The sequence below is a fragment of the Phaseolus vulgaris genome, chromosome 5 (assembly GCF_000499845.2).
Source record: "Phaseolus vulgaris cultivar G19833 chromosome 5, P. vulgaris v2.0, whole genome shotgun sequence".
Taxonomy (NCBI): Eukaryota; Viridiplantae; Streptophyta; class Magnoliopsida; order Fabales; family Fabaceae; genus Phaseolus; species Phaseolus vulgaris.
Genome location: NC_023755.2, coordinates 32,442,627 through 32,457,219, shown reverse-complemented (window position 1 = coordinate 32,457,219; position 14,593 = coordinate 32,442,627). Strand labels below are relative to the sequence as shown.

Here is a 14,593-nt window from a genome sequence, read left to right as displayed (position 1 = left end):
TTATCTTGGTTAGTTCTTCCTTAGTCCCTTTTTCCCTGTGTTTTGTTCTCCTATATTCTCAACATAACATTTTTCATCCATCAACGGTTCATGCTCCACTTAAACTGCCACCACCCTCATGTGCACGTGACCTTGCACTTTCCAATGCCCATCCAATTGTAATAATAAAATATCATATCATTTATAATCTATTCCACATTCTCAATGTTTGATAAAATCCCAAAATATTTTTATTTTTTTTTTGCACAATTTTAATTCTTTAAACATCAACACTATTTATGAAAATATTCTTTTGTCCAATTTAGTTATCAATTGCAATGATTGTTTTGTATTGTCTAAGCCCTTTGGGACAACGATAATTACTTATTATTTGTTATTGTGTGATTGGTATACTTACATTAAATGATTCATGCTAACATAATCTTTTAACTCTTCTTGAGTAAAAGTCAAGATCATGCGAGGCTAATGCACTACGCAAAGGTGAGAGATATTCCTTTTTTGATAAGTTATTGGTGTAAAGCAGCTCTAACACACTTTTCAAGAGATCGCCTAGTGTTAACATTTCTTGTGAGATCCTCTTGGTGGTCAAACAAAGAAACATTCTTTGTAAAACGTAATATATGCATTTATAAGATAGAAACATACTATGAAATGTTAAAAACCAAATGATATTTAAAAAAATGATATTTAAACCTAACTCAATCTTACAAAATTGATTTATAAGATAAAATTTACATTCATTTATACACTATAATTTAACCTTATTTCTAGTTCATGTGAGTTCTTCAAAAACTTATTTAAGAAAGAATGTGAGACATTAATTTAATAAGTATTATAAAAGAAATCTATATAAATAGTTATAAGTTGAAATTTAAATAAAATACTATTAAAATTAATATTTCAGAACACGTTAAAAACTGTTCAAAGTATTTATTTACTAAATATTGTTTTTAATCTTAAATATACACTACAAGAAATAATGATGGGAGAGTCCCCAAAAGAGTGATGCAAAGAGCAAAAGAGAGACACTACATGAGCCTAGTGTGGGCTTAGCGTCCCAATAGAAATGGAAGTTAATTTTTTGTGGCTATGCATTAGAGATTGCCTTCAATGGAACACAAATTTACAAGGTAGTGTTGGCTAAGCCTACATAAAGAAAAATATATTATTTAACTATAGCGTGGGTTTAGGGGACACTAAAATAGATATATAATTAAATAATTATTAAGAAGTGGACTTTAAGTCTAACTCAACCTCATAAAACCGGCTTATAAGGTGAAATTTATACCCAGTTATATACTATGAAATGTCCTAATCTCTAGTCGATGTGAGATCTCCAACACACCTGCTCATGTCAAGACGGCCAACTCTTGTGTGGAACAATATATTATGGGTGGTCCGATAACAGACCGATAGCAAGTGACCTGATAAGCCCAACAAACAATCACTAGGATAGACTCGAAATGGCTCTGATACCATATTAAGAAGTGGACTTTAAGTCTAACTCAACCTCATAAAATCATCTTATAAGATGAGGTTTGCACTCACTTATATACTATGAAATGTCCTAATCTCTAGTCGATGTGGGATCTCCAACAATAATTAAACTTAGCGTCATCATTGGAGACACTATGTGAGAAAGCAAATGTGAGTAAATTGTCGTCATTGGGAACACTACCTGTGAAACAAATATTAGTGTCGCCTAGACCTATGCTAAATGTAATAAAATATTAACTTGCATCCACTTTGTGTCTCCATTCTCGACGCAGTATTACTCTACAACTTATTTTTTTATTGCATCTACTTTGTGTCCTTATTCTAAACACTAACTTATTATTATTATTTTAATAATTTTTAACTTGCATTCACTTTGTGTCTCCATTCTAGACTCAATATTATTCTATCACTTAATTTTTTTTTCACTGCATCAACTTTCCCCATTTAGACGCTAACTTATTTTTATTATTTTAATAATTTTTAGTGTGAGTTAAAGGTTTTCATTGTGGACACTATTTGACATTTATTTTTGTGTCCAACTTGAGTAGACTTCACCTTTGCTAGTGACTTCATTTTTATGGCCCCTGCTTTTTGTTGGAAGCTAAAACGGATTTTTCTTGTAGTGATAAAAAAATTTAGTTAATTAGAAAAGGTAAAAATTAACTGAAATGAGTTAATACATGGTAAAGAATAATAGAATGAAAAGTTTAGATAGTATTTAATGAAAATTTTAACTAATGCCCCCTCCCATAGCACAGCAGTTAGGAATTAATCTAGCAAATTTCACCTGATGTATGGTTTCTTCACTTATTTTCATGTTAACTTTGAAAGAGAGTGGATAAAACTAGTTGGATCGAAATGAAGTAAGAAAAAAAAAAAACTAGTTGGATCGAAATGAAATAAGAAAAAAAACACTAGTTGGATCAAGTGGTCCATCAACTTTCTCATCTATACATGTTCATATATATAAACATATTCGTTTCATGTTAAAAGCGTAATAATGATAATGGTGTCAATCTTTTAGCCAAATTACAACAATTGTTGCAATTCTTTTGAAGTAACCATATACAATCATATAGCAAATTTAGTTTACTTTTCTTCTTCTAATAAGTACTTTTTGTTGGTTAGTGATTCTATAAAATGTTGAAACGGAGTCTCGCGTGAATTATTTTTTTTTATGGAATACTTAGGCAACATGAAAAATCCACAAGTGTATATTTAGTGACTCAATTTTTAGGCAGCAAACAAATTTGAAAGGCACGATATACTCTATGAAGCTATTAAAAAAATTCTTGAGGAGATGTTATGATATCTTTGCGTGAATGAAATGTCATGTTGATTTGATTGATCATAAATCCAATTTAAGACTGCCCTTTATTAATTGAAAGATTTTCAGATTTCGAATTCCAGGTCAATGCATTTGATTTGATTAGGCGATTACGACTAACAGCCAATGTAAATAATTTAGTATAATCTGAACCAAAATAATTTAAAAAACAATTTCTAATTTGTCATGTGATTTAAATAAATGAGTAAATATATAAATTGGCTTTTGGAAGATTGAGATGCAGAATCGTAATGGTGAGAAATTGAAACTTGATCAAATGGAAATACACATTTAATGTAATATATGGTGTGGTTGATGATTTTGTAATGCTTGTTGAACTAGTTATACCACAGAGGGAGGCTTGTCACAAAAAATGTTTCTCTGTTGAAGAACAACCAATTAAGGCTCTACTCAAAAGATGAGTGTAAGGTTGACAACTTTGAAGTTTTCAATGCAACGATTGTGAGAGTGGTAAGTTAATATGACTTTTCGAAGAAGTAAAATGTTATATAATAAGAAAAAAAATGAAATTAACTAATAGAAATGCTCACTTAAATTCAATGCACTAGAGTAGGTTAGAGAAAGAAAAAAGAAAAAATAATTTTTAGATTCCTCTATAATCAAGAGATTCAAATGGACAATGATACGAGGTTCAAATTTTCTATAAAATTTGGATGTCAATCTTAATATTCACACTTGTACACATAAGTTTTGGAAGCTAACAAGTACAAAAAAAAATTATCTATTTTATAGTTTCATTTTAAAAATATATGTTCTTCATTGTGATTCTTTATATTACTTGTTAAATCATGTTAAAAACAATCATGATTACATAATCTAATTGTTACAAAGTAGTAATATCTACTATCAATTATAATTAAAATTTAACTATATATTTTCTTCTATGTTTTTTTTCTCATGATTCCTCTCTCTCATTTTTCTTTTCTTTTGTAATTGTTTAGGTTCAAAGTAGTGACTTTAAATTAGTAAATTCAAGTGTTTCTCTCAACTTGAGATATATCATATTGATGGGAATTTATTTTCTTAGTGTTTGTTGGATAAATTTAAGTACTAGAAAGTAGGAGATGTAAGATACCAAAAAAAATATGATTTTGAATTCAAAGATTTAATTGTTTCTCTAAACTCCTAAAATTTCGATAACATGTCTTGTGACCAACACACTCATTACTGAAGGACGACTCATGATCGACAAACTTATTGTCTAAGGAGTGACTTATTTACCGAGCCGTTAACTATATTTCTATAAGACTCTATTACAAGATGTCTTCTTCCTCATTTACTAGACATGAATTGATCCCAAATTCACAATGGTAGAGTTATATTCCATAAATTATCATTATATCATATTTGCTCAAATAAAAAAGTGATAAGTTTAAAAAATAGAACATTCATAGATAATTATAATTTTTAGATATAAAAAAATATAAAATTTTAACCATTAAATATCATATACTCTTAGAAAAGAACATATGTAAAACATTTTCTTTCAATATTTCTTAATGTTTTTATACCCTCGTCACAAACCTATTAACACAATAGCATCTCCAACTATTAAAGTTCATGTATTCCAATTTTCTACTAAAATAACATAAAGAATTATTAATCCCATCCGAATTACCCATAATGCTATCACAGATCCAAATATTAGACTTTTTACTATCACTATGCATACTACACAAATTCTGATTCTGTTATAGAATCAAATTAGGGTAACTAATAACATTAAATAATAAGTGGAAGATAACACAAAACTAGAAATAATAAATATTGGAGTAACTTTTAGAACAATTACAAATCCTAACTATGAATTATAAAAAGCTTCATTAGAGTAAACAACTTCTTCTATAATGGAAAAGAAGACGAAACTCTAAAAACTGAAAGAAAAACAAAGATTGAGAAAGTAACATTTAATTTTTAAAATCTTCAACAAGGACGTTTAAGCCCTAATATAACATAATGTCAGTGAAGAACATATCTACATAACACTTAACTACTGAGGTGGACTTCCACTAATGAAATGGCTTATATGCAAGGCAGTGAATTTTCAAAGTCCCATTTACATAAAAAATTCATTGGGGGAACTTATTAGCTAACTCTTCAATCTTTCATGGGACCAATTTGAATATTTAATAAAAAAAGTAAGAGTGATGAACATTGATCCTAATTTTGGTACTATTTTTTCAATTTTAATGTAGATCTAACAAAAATCCTGCAAAATGAGATGAGAATTCTCATCCTTTTTTATACATCATGCTCTCTGTCTAACTCACTACAACTTCTGTTGTTGTATCTTTTTTTTCTTCAAATAATTCAATTATGAATACTATATTATATTTAACAACAATTCAATATAGCATGTTGATGTAGTTTATGGCCTTTAATTGGTCATCGTTGTTAATGATTTTAAGATGTTGCATTGAAAGCACCATTTAAACTTTGATAAAAGTGAAGGTAACACATGGAAGCAAATAAAATATGGTATTAGGAAGTGGGGTTGTTTTTTTCTTTCATGACACAAAAGTGCCCCCACTTGGTTCTCGTTTCTTGTCCCTGTATACCGTAAGGTCAATCTCCTTGTTCATGCCATGGTTTTGGTAGTCTCATAAGTCAGATCCAACCACAATTTCAGGTTTCTGCAAGTAGCAAAGAAACAGGAGATAGTATGGGGTTCCAACAACATGGGAATAGGGAAGTGGGGTTGTCTGGAATTGCTTTGGGATCAAAGAACGAGTACAAGAGGATGCACTCCGAGCTTCCAGAGGGAGACGATGATGTTTTGCAACAGGAAGCAAGGAGGAAAAGTACCAGGAAATATGTTATAGCTTGTGCCACCTTTGCTTCTCTCAACAATGTCCTTCTCGGCTATGGTATGCTTGATTCGCTTAGTCTCTTACTTTTTTTTGTGATTCATGAAAGAACTTCCAACATTTTCAACTTTGGACTTGAGGGTACTGATTTTTGGTTCTGTTTTAAAACGATAACCAAATAAAAAATGTTAGTTCTTTTACACTATCCATCATTCAGAAAACCATTAGTATTATTTTCTTGAGATATATATTATAAACATTAACAAATTTATTGTACATGGCAATTTACGATTAAATAACAGTAAATTTGCCGTAGATGAATATTTGTTGGTAAACGTTTACATGAATTACTCTCGTCAACTGTCAGATGTGGGTGTGATGAGTGGAGCAGTTATATTTATAAAAGAAGATCTGAAGATATCTGAGGTGAAGGAGGAATTTTTAGTTGGTATATTGAGCATTGTTTCTCTGCTTGGAAGTTTAGGTGGTGGAAGAACTTCAGATATTATTGGTAGGAAATGGACAATGGCCATAGCTGCAGTGATTTTTCAAATGGGTTCACTAATAATGACTCTTGCTCCTTCATTTTCAATACTAATGATTGGAAGACTTTTTGCTGGCGTTGGAATAGGATTTGGAGGCTTGATTGCCCCTATATATATTGCAGAGATATCACCAAACACCAGCAGAGGCTTTCTCACTACCTTCCCAGAGATTTTCATCAATCTAGGAATTTTGCTTGGTTATGTATCAAATTATGCTTTTTCAGGCTTTTCAGCACACATAAACTGGAGGATAATGCTTGCTGTGGGGATTTTGCCCTCAGTTTTCATTGGGTTTGCTCTTTTCATCATTCCCGAGTCACCAAGGTGGTTGGTAATGCAGAACCGGATTGAAGAAGCAAGATCAGTGCTTCTGAAAACAAATGACAGTGATAGTGAAGTGGAGGAGAGGCTGGCAGAAATACAGCAGGCTGCTGGTTTGGCCAATTGTGAGGAGTATGAACAGAAACCTGTGTGGTATGAACTGTTGTTTCCTTCTCCTTCTCTTCGCCGAATGATGATCACAGGAATTGGGATTCAATGTTTTCAACAGATTTCTGGAATTGATGCAACTGTGTATTACAGTCCTGAGATTTTCAAAGCAGCTGGGATTGAGGATAATGCAAAACTCCTAGCTGCTACTGTTGCTGTAGGTGTGACAAAGACACTTTTTATATTGGTAGCAATCTTTCTCGTTGACAAAAAAGGTAGGAGGCCACTACTCTTCGTAAGCACAATTGGAATGACAATTTGTTTGTTTAGCATAGGGGCTAGTCTTTCTTTGTTTCCACAAGGATCATTTGTAATTGCATTGGCAATTCTACTTGTTTGTGGGAATGTGGCTTTCTTTTCTGTTGGATTAGGCCCTGTGTGTTGGGTTTTGACATCTGAAATTTTCCCTTTAAGGCTACGTGCTCAAGCATCTTCACTTGGGGCTGTGGGCAATAGGGTGTGTAGTGGCCTTGTGGCCATGTCTTTCCTTTCTGTTTCGCGTGCAATTACAGTGGCTGGAGCATTCTTTGTGTTTGCTGCTATTTCTTCTCTTGCCATTGTCTTTGTGTACATGCTAGTTCCTGAGACCAAAGGGAAGTCATTGGAGCAGATAGAGCTCATGTTTAAGAATGAACATGAGAGGCAAGGAGGTGAAATGGAGTTAGCAGATGTTGAAGTTGAACAGCTTGTGCAGAACAAAACAATTTTGACAAAATAATTTATTAGCTAATGTTTCATATGAATGTACGATGATTTGAAGAGGTTGTGCGGAGTCATGCCAAGGATACACAAATTGCACTACTTATGCATGTCTATCCTGTATGTTAAATTCTGGGGAGGACCTTTGCTTCCATGGATGATCTTTCTACAACCACAGATTTGGGATCTATCAGTAAGGGGCAGAAGATAATATGAAAAGAAATTACATTCTGACTATGCTTTCTTAGTTGTACAACCATTAATGTTTTTTTTTTGTTAACATGGAAAGAGAATTTTGACCAATTCAGTTCCAAACTATCATTATATATTATTTGAATGAATGTGATTGAGATGGAAATTCTTTTAACGTATTGGATTCAATCTCACGAAACTCACTTCTAAATCATAGTAATATGTCATAACAAAGTTGAATATGTATACGTGATGGACGTTGCAAGAATGCTTTAAATGTTTAATTATATTTTTACAAGTTTTTACTTAAATTTACAAAAAAGGTATACCAGCATTGATTTGTATAATAGCATAGTAATTAGATAAATTTAGAATTTTTATTAATTTGTAATAACTCTATTGAAAAACATTAATTCTTTCTAGTGATTTAAAATTTTAATACTTTTCAAATTTATACTAGTTTTATCTGTTGTATTCTTAACTTGTGTTTTGTATTTATTAATTAAATTGTGTCGTGTCAAATTCATGTAATCTGTATCCCTGGTTGTATCCATGTTTTCAAGTTAGCCTTGAAGACATAGCAATCGTAAAAACCAGAAAGTTCAATCAATTAATCTGCAAGTTTATAATAAACATATATTACATGAACATCAGTTCTTTGTATACTTATCATGTGCCATAAAAGAATATCTATTGAAACAAAAATTGGCACTCAAAAATCGTATCTCAATATTCAATTTCAGACATATTAAGGTTCTTCTTTTGTCCGATAACATTTTCTCCCCATATAAACTCCACGCCCTTTTCCACACTCTGCGGTGAAAGACCTGGATCCTAACACCTGATAAGATGGAGAGCATCCAGCACAGTCACGTAAAAGTGAAGGGAGTGAAGCTCCATGTTAAACCTCACTTTTAGTGATTTTCTTACATGGATTCCAAGAATACGGTATACATGGAGGCACCAGATCATTGCTGCAGCAAATGCAGGCTACCGGGCTATTGCCTTTGATTTCAGAGGTTATGGAGTTTCTGAGCATCCAGCGGAGGCAGAAAAGGCAAACTTACTTGACCTTGTTGATTATGTCGTGGGTCTTCTAGATTCATTAAGCAATAGTTAGCAAGGTATGCAACATGTGCTACACAATACAAAAGTAATATCTCTAAAACTGCACAGTTTTATGATATACAGAATAAAAATAACACAATATACAATTCTGAAACTAAATTTCCATTATGAACTTTAGCTCAAATTTAATTTAAGCCGCCCTTAGTACAGAGAGCAAGGTAGAAAACTGAAACCAAGGACAGGTTTATCTCCTATACTTTTGTGGTTATATATCAAATGCAAATGGGAAAGACAATGCTCTTTTATTCAAGTGAAAACCTAAGCTAATTTGCATGTAATTAAAAATTTGTCTGTATCAGCCTGTGCTTGTTGGTTAGGACTTCGGTGTCATTCGAGCCTATGTTATATTGTAGCTTCTCTCCATCCAGACATAGTTGCTAACCTTAGGCGTTCCTTTCATGCTTCTGGGTCCCTCTGATATTCAGAACCTTCCAAAAGGATCCTATGTTATTAAGTGGCAGGTGATAATTCTCTGCCATCATTTTCATCTCCCTCCCTGTCAATAATGAACTAATGGATCAGGAGCCTGGGAGGGCAGTAGTAAATTTTGGCCGCTTTGATGTTAGGTCAGTTATAAGGAACATCTACACACTGTTTTCTGGAAGTGAGATACCATTAGACCATTAGCGGGGTAATAATGAGGAAATCATGGACTTGTATAACCCATCTACGCCCCAACCAGTATGGTTCTCTGGGGAAGAATTGGCAACCTATGCATCACTATATGAACAATCTGGCTTCAGATTTGCATTGTAGGTTCCATATAGTTTCAGATGTTCTAGTCCGTTAATTTCACTATGTTAAACTATCAGGATTGACAGAACCAATCCTAGACTACCAATGGTTAATCAGTAATTTTGTTTACAAATGGTATTTGCTCTCTCGTCAACATTAATACATCACATTGATGACCTGCGACAGTGACTAAACAAGTCAAACAGCTAGACTTTGAGAGAATCCCTTTTCCTTAATGCCGACTTACTTGGTTTGCCTAATGTCTCATCCTATATCACGTTGAGCTTCTACCTATCCGCAGAAATTGTTTATCAGTCCTAATCTGATTACCTAAGTCAGTTTGTCGCGATATACTTGAACCGCTGCACAGTTCGGACCATGAAACTTGTTATAGAGGAGCATGGTTACTATGAAACTTGGTTCTCCGTTGCTGCAAGGTTTCGGCAACAGATGTAGCTGCTCAGAAAATAACAGATTTCCACTACGGAAAAGCTAGAGGTCCAAAATTTAGCATGTAGCAAACACACTAAAAGGAAACCAAATGGAAGGGTTGAGAAAATCATAATGTTGAAATTAAAAGTCATTACTTGAGCAGACAATATAGCAGCACAGGGTCACTCACGATAGCGCACTTAATCATCAACGTTGTATTTCAGAGAGTTTATACAAAATTCCGATAAAGCAAAATATACAAGAGGGCTCAGGTTATCTTTTTTGTCAGAATGGCTATTTCATTACAGCAAAATTATAACAAACAAATAATGAACTTCATGAAATAAGTATCAGAAAACTAAAATGAAAAATGACTCTACATAACTTGCTTTGAGGTTCGTTTATGTACCCAAGTACCCTGAGGTTTACTTTTGTGTATTCAAATACCGCTAAAGTGGTTTGCTTGTAAGCATGTCAACAGAACACTCAACAGAAACTGGACAAAATAACAGATTTTCTAGATTGATAGGACAGGTCAAGAAGGAGATTCTATGATGCACAAGAAAAATAAACTAGAAATCAGAGAATGGGTAGATGACAGCAGAATGCAAAAATACAGAGTTACACATGAAAGAAAAACAAAATCAAAGGAAAGAAGAACATGGATAAGTTCCTTCAATATTCTACATTAGACATATTCAAGTATAAACTATTGCTGAATATTCAAATTTCTCTTACAAACTAACCATTTATGGCACAGCTCAAGTATACATGTGATGATGCTACAAGCTTGGCAAATCAATGTTTGTTATTCTCAGCGGCATTCTCTTCCTTCCCAAGTGCAACAACTACTTTCTTCAAGATGGATTCTGTTGGTTGATGAGAGTTCTCAACTGCCTTTGAGATTGCTTGCCATTTCTCTCCATGTTTTGGTTCAGCAGCAATACACCTCTTCAACACATCCTTCTGGTTCTCCTCAGTTCCATGTTGCAGTTCAAATTTGTAGCACAATGCCCAGAAATCCCCAATGTCAGGAGCAAGCGTCACAGCCCGATTCAGCCAAGTCCTAGCTTTGTCCACCTTCCTATCATGCCAGAATAATTTGGCAACAGCAGCAATAACATGGGGATCATGGTCGCATTTCTTGATAGCATCCACACTCTTGGTTTTACGCTGCGGACGTGGAACCATCTCAATTGATGCTGCCCACAGAATACCACTGTTAGGACACTCCTGCAACGCTTTTGCCATCAAAATATCAGCTTCTTTCTTATATCCGTGCTTCAATTCCGCTCTAACAGCAGCTAGCCAGAGTTCAGGGTTTTGAGGATTCTTCTTTCTAGCCATTGTGAGAACTGCACGAGCTTTACTCAGTCCATTCATCTCCTCTTCAAGATTAGCAAGAGATAGCCAAAGAGGCACAGAATTAGGACAGCTTTTCAGTCCAGATTCATAGACCTTCTTTGCTTCCCTCATGTGATCAAGCCGCTTCTCAGTCTGATCAAGTCGCTTCGCATTCTCTGCAAGTTGTTCCTCTAGTTGGCCAAGCATCAGCCACAATTTAAAGAATGAAGGGAATTGCTTCAGACCTTCGTCTAACAATCTCCTCTCCTCTTCAATGTTCCCCAGTTCTCTCTCCACAATAGCTGATTTCATCCAGACTCTTTCTGTACCTCCTCTCTCTCTAGCTTTGGCCAACAACATCCTAGCTCTCTCAGGTTCATGGTTTTCAAATTCTAACTTGAAAGCAGCAAGCCATATTTCCTCAGAATTGGGAATGGCAGCATAAGCTTCTTGGAGGATAGCACGAGCTGCCGGCACATCTCCAGCAAGCCACTTCTCTTTGGCACCCATAAGCCAAAGAACTTCAGCCTGTGGTCTGTACGTGACAGCTTTACGAAGTAATGCATCCAGAGATTCCCTGGTACCATGACTCTTTTCCAGCTGTGCTGCTTTGAGCCATATGCTTTTCTTAGTTAAGAAGACAGTCAAAGCATGTGCATATATAGCTCTAGCAGTCTCAATAGAACCCCTTTTCTTGCATTCCTCTGCATCAGCAACCCATGTCCTCTTCCTATCTTCTTCTTCAACTCCAATCCCAATAGTGTTATGGACTATTGCTTGGCAAGTTACAACTGACCCAGCTCGCTCTGCCGCCTCTGCTTCCTTCATCCAAGCTTCCCTATCAATCACCAAACCTTCTCTCTGCAAAGCCCGTATACCCCTTTCAATGATCTTCCCAACCATAGAAGTATTGCCATTAGCTTCTTCCAACTTCGCAGCTGTTATCCATATAGCTGGCTCCTTGGGTAGCCTCTCCCTCGCCCTATTAAGAACCTTCTTAGCATTGTCATAAGTCTCCAACCTCGCAAGCGCAAGCCACAGTTCAACATGCAAGGGACAACACTCCACGGCCCTGTGAAGCAAAAGCCTAGCATCCTCTTCATTAGCAAGCTCCACAACGGCCTTCCACAGCCTAACCGAATCAGGAATGTGCTCCAATCCCTTCCTCAAAACCCTACTCCTATTCGCGTCATCATGCTCCAACTTCGCAGCCTGCATCCACAACTTCACCGAATTGGGAATCGATTTAACACCCCTTGCAATCACCGCCTTTGCCTCATCCGGATTAGCCAGCCTACAAGCCTCAAGCCACACGTCCTCGTTCTTGGGACACTCCTCACACCCTTTCTGTATCAACTGCCTAGCCGCCTGAAGCTTCCCTGCCAACTCCTCCAGCCTTGCAGCAGCAATCCAACCTGGAGGGTGCTTCGGATTCGTCTGAGTAACACTCTTAAGCAGCAACCTAGCCTTCTTGAAATCCGAAATTTCAGCATCACTAGTAATCTTCATACTGTTAAGCACGGTCAAATACCCTTTGGGGTCCACATTCGTCATCCCAGAAACCGAATCTGATAACCTATCCAATTTCAAAGATAACACAGTACCTCTACCCTCACCCACAGCAGTCAAATCAGTAACTGGGGTTTGTGCCCATGGAGTCTCCGTTCCATTAGCAGCCCTACTCTTAGGATCCAACGCTGTCACATGCTCTTGTTCCTGCCTTGCCTTCTCAAGAAGAGTATCAGGCACAGGCACAAAACTCTCAAATCTCTTCTTCTTGTTCCTGGACGAATAACCCCCACTCTCGAACTTCTCAAGACTCTGCCAATCATCCGAAGAAAGAGTATACAGCTTCCTCTTCAAATCAGCGAACTGCTCCGTGATCTTAGGGTTTGAGGCACGATATTTCTCAATCTCCTGCTTCAACCTGGCCTCCCTCCTATCCTTCCTCCGTGAATCCATCCTCTTATCAATGGCTTCCCAAACCGCGTCGGCTTCTTTGTCATCTTCATCGTATTCCGCAGAGGCGAATAATCCGACATCGTTCCCTTCAAACTCATCGAACTTCTGATTCTCGTCGTAGCCTTTGTCCTCGCCCTCGTCGTCATCCTCCTCCTCGCCGGGCTTCCCTCGCCCCCGCCCGGCGCCGCTGGTGCCGCCAATGGTGGTGGCAGAGCGATCGGGGAGGTCAGGGGCGGCCCTTGCGGGACCAATATCGGAACGAGTGGTGAAACCGGTGGCACCACGACCAAGTCCGGCGACATAGTTGGGAGGGGGCTTGAGGTTGAGCAAATCAAAGCGTGGTTTGGGGACCGCCGGAGGATTGGTACCGCCGAGGAGGGGGACGTGAAGGGTTAGGGTTGAGTAGGGTCCAACGCCGAGATCGGAGATGAGAACCGAATCGTTGTCGTCGTCGTTAGCGGCGGCTAATCGATGACTCTGAGAGAGGAATAGGCGCTGTTGAGAAATTGGAAGGGTTAGGGTTTGTTGGATTGCAAGTTTTAGGTGAAGGAGAGTGGTGGTGTTAGGGTTTACGTCTATGGCTAGGGTTTTGTGGTTGGGTGATGCAATAAACACCATGGTTATGGCTATGGTGTTTCTCCACGACAAATCTGTAACGATCGTTCTAATAGAAAACGAAACAAAAAAGTTATAAGGTACCGACTATGAAGTCTTTTAGCCTTGCCTTGTTCTTACCTTGATTTCAGCTCATACTTGAGCCTATTAATCAAATATTTGTGGACTTTTATCTCCATACATTTTCTGCATCTCCATCCGTTCTTCTTTTGTGTGATCCTATAAATTTTGGTATTTCAAAAATAGTTTTTTAGAAAAAAAAAATTAAAATATAATTTATATTTTAGATTATATAATTTAAAAAAAATTATAATTAGCTTCTAAATATAATTCATAATTTATTTTAAAATCCAGAAAACATAAATTATACAATCTAAAATATTTTTTTCTTTAAATATATTTCAGATTTTGTAATTTGAAAGCTATTTAGCTTTCAAATTATGTAATTTAGAATTTTTTAAAAATTGGAAGCGAACTTGTATGCAACCCTCCACAACCTCCAACAGTCACCACGACATCTTCAAGTCTCCATGATTTCTTCTCCCATCCCCATACTAAAAGCACATTTGCTAATATATCTTTCAGTACAAATATTAAAAAATTAAAATAATATTTTAATATATTTTTAACCTTTAACCTAAATTTTCCTTTAACCTTCACTGTGCCTCTTCTTTCTGTTACCTTCCAACGGCGCCGCACCACCCCTCCCATTCCAAGGTTTCTTTCTCTTCATCTCTCAAATTTCTCTAAACCCCACATTCTCTATCACTCACACATCCACAGTGCCCTCTTCACAGGTT

At 36.0% G+C, this 14,593-nt stretch overlaps 2 protein-coding genes across 3 annotated transcripts; one reads left to right on the top strand and one right to left on the bottom strand.

The window, feature by feature from the left end:
* Window positions 1-5,113: 5,113 nt before the first annotated feature.
* On the top strand, window positions 5,114-7,752 carry LOC137835467 (probable polyol transporter 4). The gene is made up of 2 exons (XM_068643991.1): window positions 5,114-5,712; window positions 6,020-7,752. The coding sequence occupies exons 1-2, from the start codon at window positions 5,508-5,510 to the stop codon at window positions 7,402-7,404; spliced, it is 1,590 nt and encodes a 529-aa protein (XP_068500092.1). The 5' UTR covers window positions 5,114-5,507; the 3' UTR covers window positions 7,405-7,752.
* A 426-nt stretch (window positions 7,753-8,178) lies between these two features.
* Window positions 8,179-14,014, bottom strand: LOC137835466 (protein STABILIZED1). Of its 2 annotated transcripts, none has more exons than XM_068643990.1 (2): window positions 10,619-14,014; window positions 8,179-8,670 (listed from the first exon to the last, which is right to left on the bottom strand). In XM_068643990.1, the coding sequence occupies exon 1, from the start codon at window positions 13,794-13,796 to the stop codon at window positions 10,671-10,673; it is 3,126 nt and encodes a 1,041-aa protein (XP_068500091.1). In that variant the 5' UTR covers window positions 13,797-14,014; the 3' UTR covers window positions 8,179-8,670; window positions 10,619-10,670. The 2 variants fall into 2 exon arrangements, with proteins under 2 accessions (XP_068500091.1, XP_068500090.1); XM_068643989.1 differs by having other exon boundaries at window positions 8,179-8,673; window positions 10,619-14,004.
* Window positions 14,015-14,593: the final 579 nt, after the last annotated feature.